We start from the raw sequence: 17,514 nt of genomic DNA, 5'->3' as shown, positions 1-17,514 counted from the left end.
ACATGGCCATGCAGACTGCCTCTTGCTACGCACACGGCACCCCATTCCACCACCACATCACCACCACACCTGCCCGCCGAAAGTCGATGGAAGGCCCTCGACTCGTGATCCAGCACTCCCGCAACCCTCCCTCCCGTCCCCAGGACATGCTGCCCCCCCTCGTCAGAGTCATCTGGTCTCCGACAAGCAACATCCAAGTCGACGGCCAGTCCTTGGAACCTTTCCCCCCCCCCGTCATCCCTTCATGCCGTCCACCCCCCAAGGAAGGGAACGTCATGCGATGACATCTGAAAAGGGACAACGGCCGGCGGGAAGGGGCCTTACTTGCGATTGATGATACCCCGCGATTTCGCCAGAGACCGCCTCATCCCTGTATCGTTTATTATACACCCGGGCCCCGCGATCTTCGATCTTCGATCTCGGGTCACATAACCGCAATGGTCGAAGACGGCAATGCGCTCGTTAGATATTGGAGAGAGAGACACAGAGAGAGGGCGCATAAGGGCTTGAATGTTCCGGATGACTCTAAAGCAACAGCTGGTACCGCTCCCGAGAGCCAAGCCCCATTCGAAAACGAGTAACCCGAGTCGATACGATAGTCTTGAGGAGAACGATAGCACATGCCAAGAAGATGATTTGCATTCCTGGATTACGAGAGAGAGCCCTCAAATATCACCCTGCCCGACAAGGCTACACCTTCCAAGGCCCCAAGAGCCGCAACATTCCAGAGACCCTCCCCGTCAGCCCCATCAGGCCCTCTCTCCGGTACAATGTCAACGGCTGGGAATCGTCATGCCATAGCCGCCGCCGCCCGCGCTGCGCTTCTCCTCCCGTCTCCCGCGCGTGCCCGGCCCCATCCGAGTCAAGACATTTCTTACATACACAACACACACTCACGACCTAGAACTCGACCACTTCAGCCCTTTTTCTACGCCCCTCCCTTTGAGACCACACACAAACATATCCGTCCGGCATTCATCCCACGCACCTGCAGATTTCCCCTCCTCCTCCCTTACTTGCGGGGTTGAATCAAAGTCCGCGCCTTCTACTCAGGGTTCTACCATGTCTCTGTGTCTCTTGCTGTCTTAAACATATGCAACAATCACATGCACCTGACCACGCGACGGGCTCGCACGAGGCGTGTCCATGTGCTTCCTCCTCCCTTTGCAGAGTATAGAGAGAGACAGTGAGATTGACGCAGAGACGTTTATCTGACGCAAAGACATCTTGGAACGTCCTGCCCTCCGGCCAAAAAGATGGTCAGCTTATGTTTTGTGTCGTCATAGGTCCATTACCAAGACATCACCAGACGGCCGCAGGAAGAATGGTGCATGGCCTATGTGAGGCCTATGCATGCTGAACGGTCTGGAAGTGGTCATCAATCCTGAAAAGACCTGCAGTGTTCGGCATCGACTATCCAGATGGACTTGGGGCGCGTCCAAGATGCGGGATAATTTTGCATCGAGGCGCAGCTTGTGATGGCCGTCCTGTCCTCCGCCATCGCTCCTAAACATATCCATGCGCATGGAATGAATATGCACATCTTCGTGGTACGCCTTCCAACCTCTTGTGGACATGCCAGGCCCTCAGCTGTGCACTGCACTTGCACTGTACTGCACCGGGTCGTCTTCGCCATGCGCGTTCGCTCGCTTCGAGAAGCGAAAGGTCGGATCTCCCGCGTCGATCGATCTCCACTGCAATGGAGCCTTCTGTCTGCAACCCCCCGTCGGTGAGTAGCAGCAGGCGGCATAATCTCATGTCAGTCGTCGTAAAAACAGCTGCTCAGCTCGCTGATCATGGCACTTGCAGCATCGCAGCGGGAGAGGAGAGTGGTATTCCGAACCAGCACCCCGGTCATCAAAACCCTGGACTCGTGCGAGAGGCGAGAAAAGGCCCATCAAGGGCCCCTCGCTCTGCTTGTACGACGTCGACGCAATCTTCAGGTCGATTCTCCCTTCGCAATCCACGGCCGCCGGCGCCAAGAAGATAATTTTTCAGCGTCACCAGCGTGGCCCTCGAGTCCTGTGACCTGGACTATCGAATGCTGTAACACGGCTAGATAAACACGAGAACTGGTGGCATGGGACCTTTGAGGACGATGCGCCGGTCAGGCATTGCATGAGAGAGGTATTCGTACATACACGCCGCGGCATGTATGATCTTTTCGAATCCCGGTCTCTTCTTCCTCCCCAGGATCCTGCCGAACGCCCGAAATGCCAACGGCGCGTGCCGCTGGGAGGAATAAAAAAAAAAACATACCGACCGCTGGTCGGTTGGCTCTGCGAGAGACGCCTTCAAACCCCGAGAGTTGTGTGCCGTGAAATTAGCAGTTACACAGCGCGACGGGAAAGCCAGCCTCCCTTGCGGACGTAAAAGCGAAGCGACAAGGGGGCCTGGCCTCTCCGCTTGCTCAAAATGTCATCGTCATCAAATCTGCACCATCGCGACTGTCGTAACAGCGTACCGTGGACACGGCACCCGGAAACTCCTCCGGCTGAGGAACAGGAGAAAGAAAGGACCCGACGCCGCGGGATCGCCGCGGTAGTAGGCCGTGTGCCTTTGTTCTTTTTTTCTAATGTTGGTTCTCGTCTTAGACGTCAAGACTCAGATTTAGGGCCCCACTCGGAGCTGCTGCGATGGTCGCACCGCCGGCCAGCTGCACGCAATTCTCGACGAGAGAACAATCTGGGTGCCTCAAGTGAGGCGGCGCGATGCTGTTGGTTCCCACGTCCGAAGACCCGGCCGCCGAGGAGCAACCAGTTACCCGTCGCTTCCGGCGCGAGGCGACTTCGCCATGTTGACAAAACGATAAATCCGGTCTGCGGATTTTGGGCCACGCCGGGCCTTGTTCGTCGGCAGGAGAGGAGAGAGCTCGAGACAGAGAAGTCAAAGTTCTGACCGGCGTGCTGTCGGCAACCAGGGGCTGCGGCTGGCTGCTTTTAGCGCCTGCTGGGCCGCAATCCCAGCCATTCCCGTAGGATCGTATCCGCAGTGATTGGGTTCCGAGAGGTTCTCACCACGAGTTGGTGGACGGATTGTCGAGTTGACTGTTTGTTGTTTTCCTCTCACCTATCAGTAAGGATTCATCGCTCAGAGCATGTGGTCTCACAATGAGGCAGTCCTTCATTGACGGGAACGATGGTCGCGCCCCAGAATGAGACTAGAAGAGAATGAAGCAGCAGTAGCGCGCGCTGAGCTTCGTGCGTTCTCAGGCACTAGCTGGCCATGCAGTTTTCTTCTCCTGCCGTGAGCCCATCCCTGCGCGCGCGCAGGCGTAAGCAATGCGCCTCAGCGTTGCAGTGAACAGTCGTGACACGAGCACTAGTAGTTCTGGTTTTTGGTGCCATCGTAAATATGTCAAGACGCAGCCGCGATCGCGACTCGCATAGCTCTCGGAAAGACAGCGGGCTTCGCAGGGTTAAAAATGCTCGCGCCATCTTGGCTGGCTTCCATTAGAATGTGCGGGACGGCACACCGCTTGAGGCTAGCAGGGTATCGTCCGTCTGCGACGCCTTGTTGTTCTTTGTCGTGGCCGATCAAGCTCACTAGGTCAGTTGCTAGGCGCCGTTGAATACGGTGCTAAATCAGGACCATGACACCTCAAATTGGCCCATGGCAACATATCCATCCATTCAGCGTTGATGAATTGAATGAGGCACGTTGCGAACACCTTTCGTCTGTTGGAAGGCCAACAAGAAGACGACTTTTTCCCGGGAACTAGGGTCGTTGCATACCACCCAAACATTGTCTGTGGGCATGCGGTGAAGCCTGCAGTCGTCAACCTCGTCTTGATTTCTGAGCCTTTTCAAGCTTCATGATAGTTGTCTTGGTTTGCAAGATTAGGCTGCAACGGCTTGACTCTAAAAACCCTTGGCAACGTGCAATAGATTGACAGATCGAGATCTGAGACTGTCATCCACATCAACACCGAGTATCTCCTTTCTTCTTGGTCTGACTTGCAAGTCCCAAGTTCCATAAATCCGTTGTCGGATTCTCGGTACACCAAAAAGGGTGATGAAAGTAATCATTCCTTTCTCAGGCGGCGGCATCTCTCGGCGACACTTTTTGGCGCCACTAAGATCGTTTCCGCTGATGCTGGGTGGATCAGTGGCTTTCTCGTTGAAAACCTCCCATCCAAGTAATGCCAACTTGGCGATGCGGGTTTGCCAGGAAAGCAAGGAAAGTCATTCATGAAAGACACACGAAGTCTTCTTAGCGCCCAAATGCGTGGCATCGCCGTCTCCATCGTCTCTGTCTCTGGTGGTGAGATGTGGGCAAGGTAGATGCCAGTCTGCAAGCCTTTGGTGTAACCTCTGTCAATAATTCATATATATTGATCTGCAGCGCCTTGCAGGCAACCGTGGGTTTGTGGCTGACAGGACGGTCTGCTGGTAGGTATGCAACATCAAATATCGGGCCAATTATGAGTGCCTCGAAGTCAGAGCGGGCCAGAAGAAGAAGCAACGATGTTGGCAGACCGACTACCGCCGTTTTTCACACAGGTGTTGCAAACCATCGCAATGGTGATGCCAAGTGGGGGGTCTCATTGAACCCCACGATGCGGTGCCAACACATCGATCAATACCCGTGTCCGTCTCGGTAGGTGAGGAGCCGGAATTCGCTCTTGCAGGGCTGGGTTGGCGACCTCGCCTTCGGACCATTGGTGCCACATGTTGATCTCTGAACTTGAAGATGCTGTGGAGGGGGTCTTTGATAGGCAATCCGGGCCCTTGCGCGAGACGATAGTTCCCCGCGAGGTCCCCGGGTTCATCCCAAATATGACAAGATCGACGTCGTCTGGGTTAGCGGGAAAGATCTCACACCGATTGACCAATCCCTGAAAACCCTTCGGCCAGTATTACGAGTGTCATGAGTCGTCCTGGTCCATTAATATGGGTGCGCTCAGGAGTATGGGCAACTACAGGCCTTTGCGACTTAGCGTTGAGCTTGTTTTCAACGAAGAACTTGAATTAGGGTGTGAAGATGAGATCCCTTGACCGTTTCAAGGGCCGAATCGTCCCAAATCCCATTTCTCGGGATGGGTCACGACGATGTTGTCTCAGTCGCTCCACCCAGAGTTGACGACATCAAGTTTGCCGAGCAACGACGGAAAGCGGCACGCCAGGCGTAAAGCATAAACACAAGTTGGTTTTGGGAGTTGAGGTGCTGTTTGAAACATCTTTGCGCGCGCTAGAGTTGAACGGCAACGGGACTTTGTCCTCCAAAGCAGGACCTTCGACGCCACGCACAGGGCGTTGAAGGCTGATATCCGGAAGGGCTTTAGCGCAGCCAAGAGGGGTAAAAAGCTGCAATTCGGAGAGCCACGTCGCCGCCTGCCGCTGCGGTGATGATGTCATTTCCTTCTCTCGCTCCTGATAAGGGCCGAAGAGCGTGAAGGAGACTGGAGAATCCGTGGCCACGCAAGGAAAACCAACCCGGCGTCCATCCCGCTCCGGCATGGCAAGTATCTTTCAGCTCTCTTCAAGCTGTGGATCATTGCCATCTCGAGTTTTGTAACATCCACGGCGCTTGGCGATGTGTGTCGGAGCTCTGTACGATTGGGCGATGCGGCAATTCAAGAGAGGGCATTCGCTCTTTTGACCATATCAGGTCAGCCCAATGTGTCGAGAGAAAAGTGTGTGCATTGACAGGGCTCCATGAAAACGATGCTCTGCGGGATAGTGCCATCTGAAAAAGGCTGAAAGTCAGACTAGGCCGGCAGATCTAAGAAGCCCAAGGCCTAGACGCGGTGTCTTTTTGTGCATCTGAATGCTCTCTGGGTTGGTGGGTGTTCACACCAAGTGTCTGGAGTGCACCCGCGGAACAACGGCAGAGGCAGCTATTGAAGACGATCGTCATCGAACCCATGAATGTCCGGTGCTGTTAGCACTGCAGCCTCGCTTGGCGTAATTCTCCGACGCGTCTTGGGCACCAAACAAAAAGGAAGACTTCCATTTGGGGCTAGCAGTCGCAAGTTTGTGTGAACTGGGCATGTCAATTGTAGACAGAAGGCTGTCTCTTTCGGGGAGTGAGTCCGAGCACTGAGCTGGCTGAGGATTTAGATTGTGGGCCGGCAGGCAGGCTGGCTGGCTGGCTGGATGACAGGGGTGTCAAGATGGAGAACTGACCCAAAGAGATGGGAATTGCGTATGGTGATTTCTCCGGCGTGGGCCAAGTCGGCGTTGAGAATTGAGTGGGTTGGGGTAGGGCGACAGCATGTTGGCTGGATGATCGACGCGATCGGCCGGCCGTTATCAAGGCGATGGCTGCCATGGGTTTCATGGGCTGCCGTGGTGAGGTGTAGTAGCACTGTAGCTGCAGCTGTGTGAAGCTTGCATGGACGGTACGGTACGCATGCAGTGGGAGTTGAGTGCGACGAAGTCGAGTCTCGGCAATAGCTCGCCTGGGCCATTCCCGTGCCGTCTACCGGCAAGCAATAAGTTGATTATTCCGGGATCGAAGTGAGGTGCCAGTGTCAGTGTCGAGAGAGAGGATGGGTCCAACGATTTGCAACGGAGGTCCGGGGGAAGACAAGGGTTTCGATATCGTGTATGCGGGCGAGCTGGGTGCGTAAGGTAGGTAAGGTAGGCAGGTAGGTTTCTTGACGTAAGGTGGCTGGCTCCTGACAGGTGCAGTAGTCGAGGCAAGCTGACGCGATGTCTGATGGGGTTGACTGCCATGAACATGTGGATGAGAGGTTTCTTGCTGGTGCTGGTGCTGGGGCATTGATTGAGAGCAGAGCGCTGAGTCGGCGGGTTGCAGACTGCAGGATGCGATGCACAGGTACAGTAGGTGCAGTTCCTGGGACGACGGCAGCTGGCTGTGTGTGTTTCGAAACATGGGATTCTAGAAATCGGGGAGAAGACGACGGACACGGACAATGTTGGACTGGCGTTGTCGCTTGGCCTTTGACGAGGAGAGGTGAGGTGGTAGTCGATTTACCATGTCAGGTTGCAGTTCCGTTGCGTCGGAGCTGGTCCGGGTGCAACGGGAAGGGCCCTTCCATACGACCTCACTACGGTTAGTACTTAATTACCTTACATAGTAGGAGTGCAGTACAGTCCGCCTACCTACTTGAGTGCATGGTGCACAGCCGGAAGGACGGGCCCAGCGGAAGCACAAGTACAAGCATACCAGGTGTGTAAGTGGGTGGGCAGCGGGCGAAATAGGTCCTTTGGTAGCAGATAGTGCCAAGCACCTTGCCAGAATGACGATAGTGTACGCGGTGCGCAGCGCTTCGCGAGATGGATTCATTGTAATCTAACGTAAGGTGCTGTGCAAAGTGCATTCAATGGATGTTAGTGCAAGGTGCCCTAAGGTATGTCAGGTGCCTGGAGGAGTAAAGTCCCAAGGCAGGTAGTCGTACCGGCTTCCGAGCTTCCCGTCGGCGTCCCTCGCCCCATCGTCTCCGCCTTTTCGCCGTCCTGCGGGCCCTCCGCGCGCTCCGTCTCCTGCCAAGTGGGTCCCTCCGGCCCTTTCTTGTCTGTTTTCTTTTGCAATCTAATAGAGAAGCTTCGCCTTTGATCCCAGACAGCACATCATTACCCGTCCAGCTGTTCCTGTCCCTGGAGGATCAAACATGTGCCTTGCCCAAGGTACCCTGGGAAAGAACCCATCTTGATTACTTGGCCGCTCACATTGGATCACAAAACACTCTCTCGTCTGGGGCTCTACAATGCCTCATGTCGAAAGACAGAGATAGACTGACCACCTCCGCAGATACCAGTCTGACTCGACAGCCCGTGATCCCTCCCCGCCGCCACTTGGACCGCCAAAAGAGACGGCCGCTGGAATCACATCACTGGCTATTCTGTCACACTCCACAGGCCCAGACCTGCCTTCAAGTCATTCGGGTACATGAAGCTCGCCTGACTGACATGGGAGCAAAACTCTGTGCGCGTTCCCGGACCACTGGCCACCCGTTTGCCTTGCTTGATGCAGTACGCTGCGAGAGTTTCGGCAGGCGGTAACGTATCCTCCCTCACCCTCCTCCTGTTCTCCTGTTCGTCTCGGTCTCAGGAACTGGCGAACATGGCGTAACTTCCCCGTCATCCAGCTCGGCTGGAACTCTCGCCCAACCCTAAGCCATCCATGCTCCACTCAACCTCCATCCAGTTGACAGCCACCTTAACCGCCTGTGCAGCTAAACAACAGCCATCCCAGGCTCTTGAATCGCTGCTCCATCCGAATCGCATGTGTCCGAGGAACCGGGAATCGCGCCATCGACCACTCGAGAGCACGACGGGAAAACCTAGGAACACCTTCTCGAAAAGGAAACCAGAACGTGGCAGCACTCGGAACTTGCAGACTGTACCTGTACCTGTACCTGTACCTATCCTATCTCCCCCTAACGTTGACGGACAACAAAAAGACCGAGCAGAAAATGAGATCAACGAGTGATGACGAGGAGACTCGAGATTGTCCTTCTCGGAGATCATGTCTTCATTTCCGACACGAACACACATCTGAATCAGAATAACGGGCAGTCGACACTGGGGGAGGGGGGCTCGCTCGGCCAAATCTAGACATCGCCCAGAAAAGCCGCCCGCCGCCGTGTCAATCTCTATACTCGTTCGTCGCTCGCAGTCCGAAAAAGCCAGATGTCTTTGCTTCATCTCAGCCATCAACCAGTCAGGTGCCCAACCTTGCAGCGGCGGCCATAGTACGGATACGGCGAGCCGTTGCATTGTTATCTTTGACCGTGTCGTTCGTATACCTTAAGTCAACTAGGGTGCAGGTCTGAAGTATCAAGAGAGACAAACCGGAAGCGAGGAGGGGGAATGATGATTCTTTGATAGACGTGATCCCAGGACTCTGGAGTTCTCGCCTCAATTGTGCATAATTACAGCAATGCAAAGTCGGATGGTGCAGCAGCATCAGCAGCAGCACGCATCGCAGCTGGCTGCTTGGACCAGGTAGGAAACTGGAGCTAGCTGGCAGCAGCAGTCGTATGGAGCAGACAGGGTGGTTGAATACGGCAATGGTTGCTGGAGATCATTGCCTCGTATGCCGTGATAAGTACGCATCATGTCGACCCCGGTTGCCCCTTGTGGATTGTGTATTTTTGTGCTTCTCCAAGCACAGGCAGGCCAATTGCAACGTGGACGGCGAGAGAGGAAAAAAGAATAAACTGAGGCGAAGTGACTGGTCGAGGCCTGTCGATGAAGACGACAAGACTAACAGTTATGTGTACGTACTCACAGTGTTGTACACAATGGCCCAAGCTCCCTCTGCCCTTGGAGTCAAGGGGAGGGGAGGAAAGGGGACCTGGACGGGATCTGTGAGAAAGGGAACCTCACCTAGTGAAGGTGGGTGGGAAGGGAAGCGTGCCCGTGGTGTAGTGTGCTGGGGCCCCCTGTTCGCGGATGCTGCAAAGCTGTAAAGCAAGGGTCTAGTGCCCCCCTCCTCCGCTCCCCCATGTCGTGTCGTGCAGTTGGATGGTTCCACTCACTCTTTGGTCCAGGCCATTCCCTTCTGGGCCGCACTCGCTCTCTCTCACACCCAACTGGAGGAGCAGCGAGTGCAACCTGGGAGTTCAGGTCACATGATGCGAGAGCACCCCCCGAGATCCAGGCCTAAGAAATATCCGTCAAGAAAGTAAGCAGAGCAGTGGAGGATGCCCGCGCGGTACGTACCGCCAAACCTAGGTAGCTACCGTTCCTCTGTCTTGGATTCCATTGTTTCCCAGCCCGCTCCAATCCAATCCAATCCAATCCAATCCAACCCCAATCCCAATCCCAATCCCAATCCCAATCCCGCAGTCCACAATCTGCGTCTCGCTTTCTGTTGCTTGGCTTTTCAACAGCCCACGCCTTGCCTTGCCTTGCCTTGCCTTACCTCACTCACCTTCACACGTCTTAGTCTGACATCCATCCGTCTCACTTATCCCACTTGCAAACTCCGTTTCTACTCCGCTTTTTACTTTCTTTCCCAGAGACATACAGCTCCTCTAGCTAGTAGCCCGCCCATCTCCAATTCCCTATCGTACCCTCGTCTCTTGCTCCTGTCTCCTTACTATCGAGCAACGGGCAACAAGCAGCCGAGCCAACCAACATTGGACGTTGTTGGACTGCCTCCGTACCGGCATCCGCGCCCGGGTGACGAGTCTACCCGCCAACCATGACAACCTTGACCTATCTTGCCGTCCGTTCCCCTTGGAGTCGTTGATGCTCGTCCTCTGTCGTCTACTTCCACTTCGCACACACGCATCTCGCCCTCGGACCAACGCCTGGTCTGTTCCAATCGGCCGAGCCATTCCGCCACGCGGTCAGTCCTCCCTTGCCCTTCACCCATCGTTGCCCGGTGTACAAGGCACTGTACCCTTTCCTTCCCTTTCCTTTGCCCCCACTGCTAGCCCCAGTCAGTCAGTGTATCCTATCCCGTTTATTCTCCTTCCTCAATCCCTGCTCCCCATCCTTCTCTGATGCTCCCCGAAGCGGAATCTTCACAACCACCCTAATCCCTACCCTTCTGACGGCTCGTTTCCCTATCTCCATCCTCCAGATCGACGACTCGTGTGGATCTGCTTCTGCCCTTTGACCTGGGTCTGCTCGAGCTGTCGCTGCCCACAGATGCGCCTGAGCTGGTACCGCCCTGTTCTACATGACCTTACATTGCTTACCGTACCGTAACCTTCGTACCTTTTCCTCCCCTGACACTACCTCCCCGTTGCATCTTGTGTACTTCTATGGCTACTATGCATTAGAAAGGAAAGGCGAGAGACCTGGATGCATAATTCACCTTGTCGAGCGTCATCACCCATCACACACTACTCGGCTCGCTCTGCTCCCTTCCATTGCCCCAGCTCCCCGTATCCATCCATTTTACTTTTTCTCACGCCAACTTGGAACGAACCGTTTCTACCGTCCCACGTCTTTGCCTTATCCTCGAGCAGGGTTCCCCGTCCCCTTCCTCGTCGTCCCTGTCCCTGTCTCTCCGCTATCCTAGGCCCCAGCTTAAGCTCCACCCTGATCCCCCAGCTCTGGCACGCTCCACCACCCTCTCCTTCACCATTACGGCCATTGCCTATCAGTAACAACGCACAGCACAGCGCAGCAACCTGGCACTGCCCAAACCCAGGGATCTGCTCTCGGCACGAACCAACAGCAGCCGCTACCATCTCCCTCTCGTCTCTCTTGGTTGCTGTCTGGCCACCTGATGGGTGAGAACAGTCCTTAGTATCCGTCCACCCATCCATCCCACTCCGCAGGCAGGATCTTGAGATGGGGAACTCCAGTTGAACCCACTACCGGCAGCATCTTTTCGCCGTCAACGTCCCGTGGGGAACCTGGAAAATCTGGAAACGGCAAGAAACAAGGCCCATCTTCTCTTACACGCTCTCGACGTGCATCTGAACGTCTCTCTCTTCTCACACCGACCCAGGTGAGTGCCACATACGTTGCCTGCATGCCCAGGCAAGGCTTCATCCGGCCCAAACCGTCTTATCAATGCTTCAACCGCCTGTGGCCTGACCTTTTTTGGTTCTGTTTTGCCTCTGTGCTGAGCTGCCGTCTGGGTGCCGAGTCTCTTCTCCCTCTTGTCTGTTTCTCTTGGTCAGGTTGCCTCGTCCAAGCGGCCGAAGAGCTCTGGCCTGCACACAGAACAGAGACCTATCCAATGCCCTTGGACCCAAAGGCCAAGGGTCTCTGCGAGCGAGCCAGCCCATGTCCACCGCGCCCAAGAACGGGCGGAGGGTACATGGCCTCTGCATTACTGCCAGACCCGTACATGGCCCGTTTCTTTTTCCATCTAATTGGTCCGTCCTCGTTCTTACACATCGCTGGTCTCTGCTCTGCACAAGACATTCTCACCCACGGTGGTGGCCTACCTTACTCTAATGTCACTCGCGCGCACATAGATACACACCTTTATGTCAAGCCAGCCTCTCTCGTTGTGCGTGTGCCTGTCTCCTCTCCCTCCTCTCTGCTCTGGGGGGGGGGGGAATCCAGATCTGCTCTGCCATAGTACTTTTTGCCCACGCCCTCACAGCCCCCGTGTACATGGGCTTGTACTTCCTTCATTCTGTATAAGCCAACGGCATAGCATATCTAAATCAGGCCTTTCTCTTTTTAACCGTTCAACGTCCGCTCTCTCCTGTCCGCGTCGCATATCCTCTCGCTCTTACAAGCTCCATCTCTCGTCCCTTCCTCTAGAAACACCCGGACTCTCACTCCATGCTCGTCCCTCTTGGACTCTGGGTAATGGCCGTGACCGTTTCCGTTCCTGTTTCGTGACCCCGTTTTTCCAACTTCGTCGTGGTTCGTTGTCGTGGTCGTCGTCGTCGCCTGTCTGTCTACCTCGCAGTCGGCTAGATTCCGCTTCACTCTCGACCTAGTCCGCGATCCGTGGCCCTCGGGGCTCTTCCCGCACTTCACATCGCGCCCTTACACAAAAGCCTGAATAGTGCTTGCTAATCCCGACTCCGCCTTACACGCACACGATCATCACACAGACATCTCACTCGCACCGCCTTCAGAACTCTAATACACCTTCTGCCCTTGTCCATTTCTTTAATAGTGGCTTGCCCCTCCGCCGTCACTTCATCCTCCGGACTTGTAATTCTTTCGTTGGACCAAAAAGATACCCTTTTTTTTTCTTTCTTTCAGAGTTGCTTCCTTCCAATCGTCGAGAACATACTCGCCCATTAATCACACAATGTCTTCAAGCTCCAAGCCCAGACAACCTCGCCTCCGGGCCTCATGCGATGGCTGCTTTCTCGCCAAGGTCAAATGCTCAAAAGCCCGTCCCATATGCTCCAGATGCCTCGCATGCGGCCTGGAGTGCCGATACTCCCCCTCCAGCAGGGCTGGCAAGCCGAAATCTGACAACAGCGCACCGAGCCACGCAAACACCGTCCACATGGACATGACGGATCTCTCGCCCATCATGGACGAGAAGAACATGATGTTCGCACAGCACCCCGGCGCCGGCATGTACAAGATGGAGAACGGCTGGCACACGCCCACCAGCATGGAGGGTGCCATGACCAGAAACCCCTCCATCTCTTCAGGGCTCGCCCTCTTGGGCGTCGACGACGCAACACCCAGAGACCACCAAGATCCCACCGCCGATATGTACGGAGGCGCCATGCCGTGGACTCCTCCCACCGACTTCTCCGCCGCCCCCTACCCCGATATGACCATGGCCACCGCACACATGGCCCCCCATCACCATCACGGCCGCTCACAGTCAATGGACATGGCCATGGCCGCCCACATGACGCCCTGGGGAGACGCAGCAGCACAGCACGACGGCATGATGCAATATCAAGCAATGCCCACGCCCAACAGCATGGCGGCAGCGGCATACTTCCCAAGCCCGTCAACCACGCCCAACATGCGCCCCGCCGTCAGACACAAGTCCTCAAATTCGGGAGGCGGCGGCTCCTGCACCTGCTTCACGGTCTGCCTCCAGTCCCTCCAGGCCCTCCACAACGCCTCATCTCCCTCCGCGCCACCATTCGACCTCGTCCTCTCGCTCAACCGCAAAGCCGTCGAGGGATGCGCCTCCATGCTCTCCTGCAACCGCTGCATGAGCCGCTCGGGCACGCACACCGCCGCGATGCTCCTGGCCACCGTCATCGGCAAGATCACCAGCTTCTACAAGAACGCCAGCCACACCTACTTCGAGAACGGCAGCGGCATGATGGGCGGCATGGGCTCCTCCTCCGTGGCGGCGGCGATGAACCAGCTCAACAGCCCCGGCGCGGTGGCCGTCGGCGGCCTCGGCGTCAGCCTGGGCGCGTACACGCTCGGCGGCGAGGACGGGCGGTGGCTCGAGCTCGAGATCCTCAACCGCGAGCTGCGCAAGCTGGAGGAGGTCTACGCGCAGTTCCGCGAGGTGTGCGCCGATCTGTCCGAGGACCCAGAGGTCAGCAAGGCCATGATTGGCTACCTGGGCCACAACCTGGGCACCACCCTCGAGGTCGTCAGCCATCGCAAGGGCGACATGAGCTATGCTTAGTCACAGTTCATCCTATCAGGAAGACATATCTAAAGAAAGCAAAGAAAAAAAGACAAACACAAAAACGGGTTTACAAAAAAAAGCAACGCAGGCTGTGAAAGGATGAGAAGAAGCTTATCCCAATTCTGGGTGGACACAGAGGCGAGGCAAAAGGAGGGAACGAAGGGGCAAAAAAGGAAGCGCTCGGAGGCTGCTGCTAATTCGATACGACCGATATGAGCATTTTACTACTACTACCTACCTACCTACTACTGTTTACTTCCTTTCCACATGGAGTATCTATGGGAGTCCGGACCGGCGGCGCGCGCGCGAAAGAAACGGGTTAAACCAGGCTTTTTTGGGAGCTATGGGGGACTATTTTGTGTACATTTTACTTTCTCGGCGTCTTGATGATTCAACTATTTTTTCTTCTTCCACTTCTTTTCCGCGAGATTCATGGTTCGGCGTGGCGGTGTTTCACAAGACTTGTGGTGGCTCTTAGGTCACGATGCAAAATATCATTCGCTGTTGGAGGGGGGGATCAAATGGGAGACAGACATGGACATACACAGCACACACACACACACACACATACACACAGAAAATAGTGGGCACGGGTATTCGGGATCAGATCATCAATGGGAAAGCAGATCTTGCAAACTCATCGGACCAAATCATTGTTCGGATTATTCTTTTCATAATCTCCTCATCATAGCGGATTTTTCCAGCGGGAGTAGGAGTCGAAGCTTTTTCTCTTCCGTTTTTGCCTTTCATGAGGAAGAGGAAGAGGAGGGGCCCGGTTCATCGGAAGGATGTCGTCCCCCAAACCTTGCGCAAGATCATGCCGTCAGCGAACCGGACGAGCAGGTGGAGGGAGGCAAGCAGAGAGCCAAAGCATAGCGATCTCTTGAGTTTGCGGGACGTAATGAGGTGCGTGTTCTACCCACCGAACCAAGTTACAGAACACAGAATACAGAGACGATGGCCAAGACAGCATCACTAGTCCAGGCATGAAGTGCAAAGAGAAATGTCATCATCATGCCTTGCTTAGCGGCACCCTCTAACCATCCTCCTCCGCATCGCCTCTCTCCTTGCCTAAGAGAGTGCGCTGGAAAAGAAGGAAGAGAATGCGCTGCGCGTCTAAACAATCATGTAACGCCAGATCTGACGCAACCTCGATCGCAGCGCTTCATGTGCTTGCCCCTCCGCAGACGTGCTTCCGCGTTGCCGCTCCTGTGTCCCTAACTCCGACAGGTTCTTTTTCAGCAACTTTTCCATTCAGTCCGCAGTAAAACAAAATGTAGGAGGTTGGGGGCGCTCGCCCGCTCTCTCTCAGAGAAACAGAGAGAATCCCATCCTCCCCCACGTGCGCCTGTGTCAAAGTGGTTGCATGCTCCTGTTGAAGTGGTTGCATTAGCCTTGCCGGCTAGCCCTTCGGCACTGGCCCCGAATCGCTTCTAGCCCCAGGCACCCAGCCCAACTTGCGCTATTTCCCGCTCGTCAACCACTCATTCGTCGTTCCGCGCCATGTCTCCCGGACCGTTGGGCATTGCTAGCGAGGGGAAGGGAAAAAAAGATGGGGACAAGGCGGGCACGCACCCATTGCCTCCCATCATCGTGGAGAGTGTTCCCAATTACCTTTCTGGAGGCTTCAACCTTGTCTACTTAGCTTGTGATCTGTGGCTGACGTTGACGGAATCCTCCCAGCTGTTGGCGGCGGCGGCACGGACGGTTTGGAGATGTCCGGAAGGACGTGAGGAATTGGGGCTTATCTCATGCGGCGCTGGCCACATACCATACTTGCACTTACGGCTGCGTATGGACCAATGATGTGACGATGGGTCGGGCCTGGTTGGCTCAGCGTTTCTAAACATGCGAGTCAATGACGATTGTGACGATTGGCGAAAGAGCGTGTGGCTTAGACTGGGACGGGTGGGAATAAGGAAGTGTGGAATATTTTCCCCAATGTAGCTTCAAAACTCCTGTTGGATGACGACCTAACACCAGAATTCCAAAAATGCTTCTCTGGTGTTTTGCTTGGTCTGCGCCTGGCTAGCATGAATGTTTGAGCGGCTGTTTTACGGCTGAGGCGGAACCATGTTAGAAGGAGCAGCTATATGCCGGAAATATCTAGTTCAGCTGTAAGGCGGCCAGAGAAAGTGTATGAAATTATCTGTGTTGCAGATCTGGGGCTGAAGGCCTGCGTACGCGTACCGCGAGGCGTATGAGCTGAGATGGTTTTGGTGATCAGTCAATCAGATGCCAGCCGCTGCCCGAGGCTGAGAAACGAAGTCGGAAACAGAAGAGGCATGGCAGTGAGCCATGCTCAGATGTTCGTCTTGTGATGCTTCATGCTGGGGGCTGTGAGTGTTGGAGATGCCAGAACCAGAACATCGGAAGGATGAACAGCGGGCACGGATGCTCTGATGATGGGAGGATGGAGTTCTGGCCTGCATGACATGAGGCAACGGCGCGGTGAGAGACAGAGGTTGACAAGAGCTAATCACTAATCAGGCCGGGTCGATGCTCAAGCTTCAGAGCAGAGAGCCAGGTCGGACAACTCTGCCCTCATTGTGCATAACGAACATCTTCAAAGCGAGGCGGCAAGCCCACGGCCCTTGTTTCCAGCCAGGATGATGTTCTCCCGACCAGAGCCCTGGGAGCTGAGAGGACTGTGCGCAGGTGTTGGAAGAGGGCCAGAGTAAATCGAAGCAAGGGGAAAGCATATCGACCACACGTGGATGTTCGGAAGAGCTCGCCGAGGAAACCCGTTTCAAAAGCTCTCTGCTCTCAGCTGTGTTCAGGCCCATTGCAGGCTGATTCGACTAAGATGTCGGATGTCCTGACGTTGCAGGAACTCTGATGAGAACAGGTTTCGACTGGCTGACGGGGACGCAGACTAGGAGCCGCGGCAGCCGGTTTGACCATTGAAGACGGCCAAGAGACCTGATTTCTTCAGACTAATGCAGGATTATGCGAAAGCTCAAGATGATTTCGGAATGATTCCATCACCGGGAACCGTTTCATGGGTGAGGCGGGAGGATGCGAGGCAATGATAGACGAGAGAAGTTGAAAATGCGACGGAGCAGTGAGAAATGTGTCGAAACCACGACAAAAATTGTCAGCACTTGGGCAGACTACCCTGAAGGATCTGTCAGATGTTATGCGTAAGCATAATTCACATGGAAATAACCGGCTCATCAGACCAGCGGCTGTTTTCGAGTATGGTTTGACAGGCCCAGAAACTTTCAAAGTCGAGGCCTCGAAACGGTCCGTGATGGTGCAAGCTAGGGGATGAACAGTAACTTTACTGTGATAGACTTTTGTCACCGAAAGGTAGACAGGCGTCGAGGGTTGATAAACTTGCAGCAGGTTACCCAAAGAGGCAATTCCATGGAGATTCTGGCGAACGGTTGGTAGTTGCGCGTCCTTTCATTGATTCGAATCTCCAACTCGACATGCCGCCAACGGCCGCCACCATCGATTCGACCCCTGGCTCCGCAAGTCGATTCGACTTCTCCACTTGATAGAAGTCGCTGGCCGGCGGCAGGGGTTGGCAGATGAAGCAGCTTC

At 55.1% G+C, this 17,514-nt stretch overlaps 1 protein-coding gene across 1 annotated transcript; it reads left to right on the top strand.

The window, feature by feature from the left end:
* Positions 1–12,654: 12,654 nt before the first annotated feature.
* mdpE (Monodictyphenone cluster transcription factor) lies at positions 12,655–13,962 on the top strand (the record flags this gene model as incomplete). The annotated part of the gene is made up of 1 exon (XM_037328567.1): positions 12,655–13,962. The coding sequence occupies one exon, from the start codon at positions 12,655–12,657 to the stop codon at positions 13,960–13,962; it is 1,308 nt and encodes a 435-aa protein (XP_037173205.1).
* Positions 13,963–17,514: the final 3,552 nt, after the last annotated feature.

This window comes from Colletotrichum aenigma, assembly GCF_013390185.1.
Source record: "Colletotrichum aenigma strain Cg56 chromosome Unknown KSG_Cg56_contig09, whole genome shotgun sequence".
NCBI lineage: Eukaryota > Fungi > Ascomycota > Sordariomycetes > Glomerellales > Glomerellaceae > Colletotrichum > Colletotrichum aenigma.
This window is presented reverse-complemented; position numbering and strand designations above follow the sequence as displayed.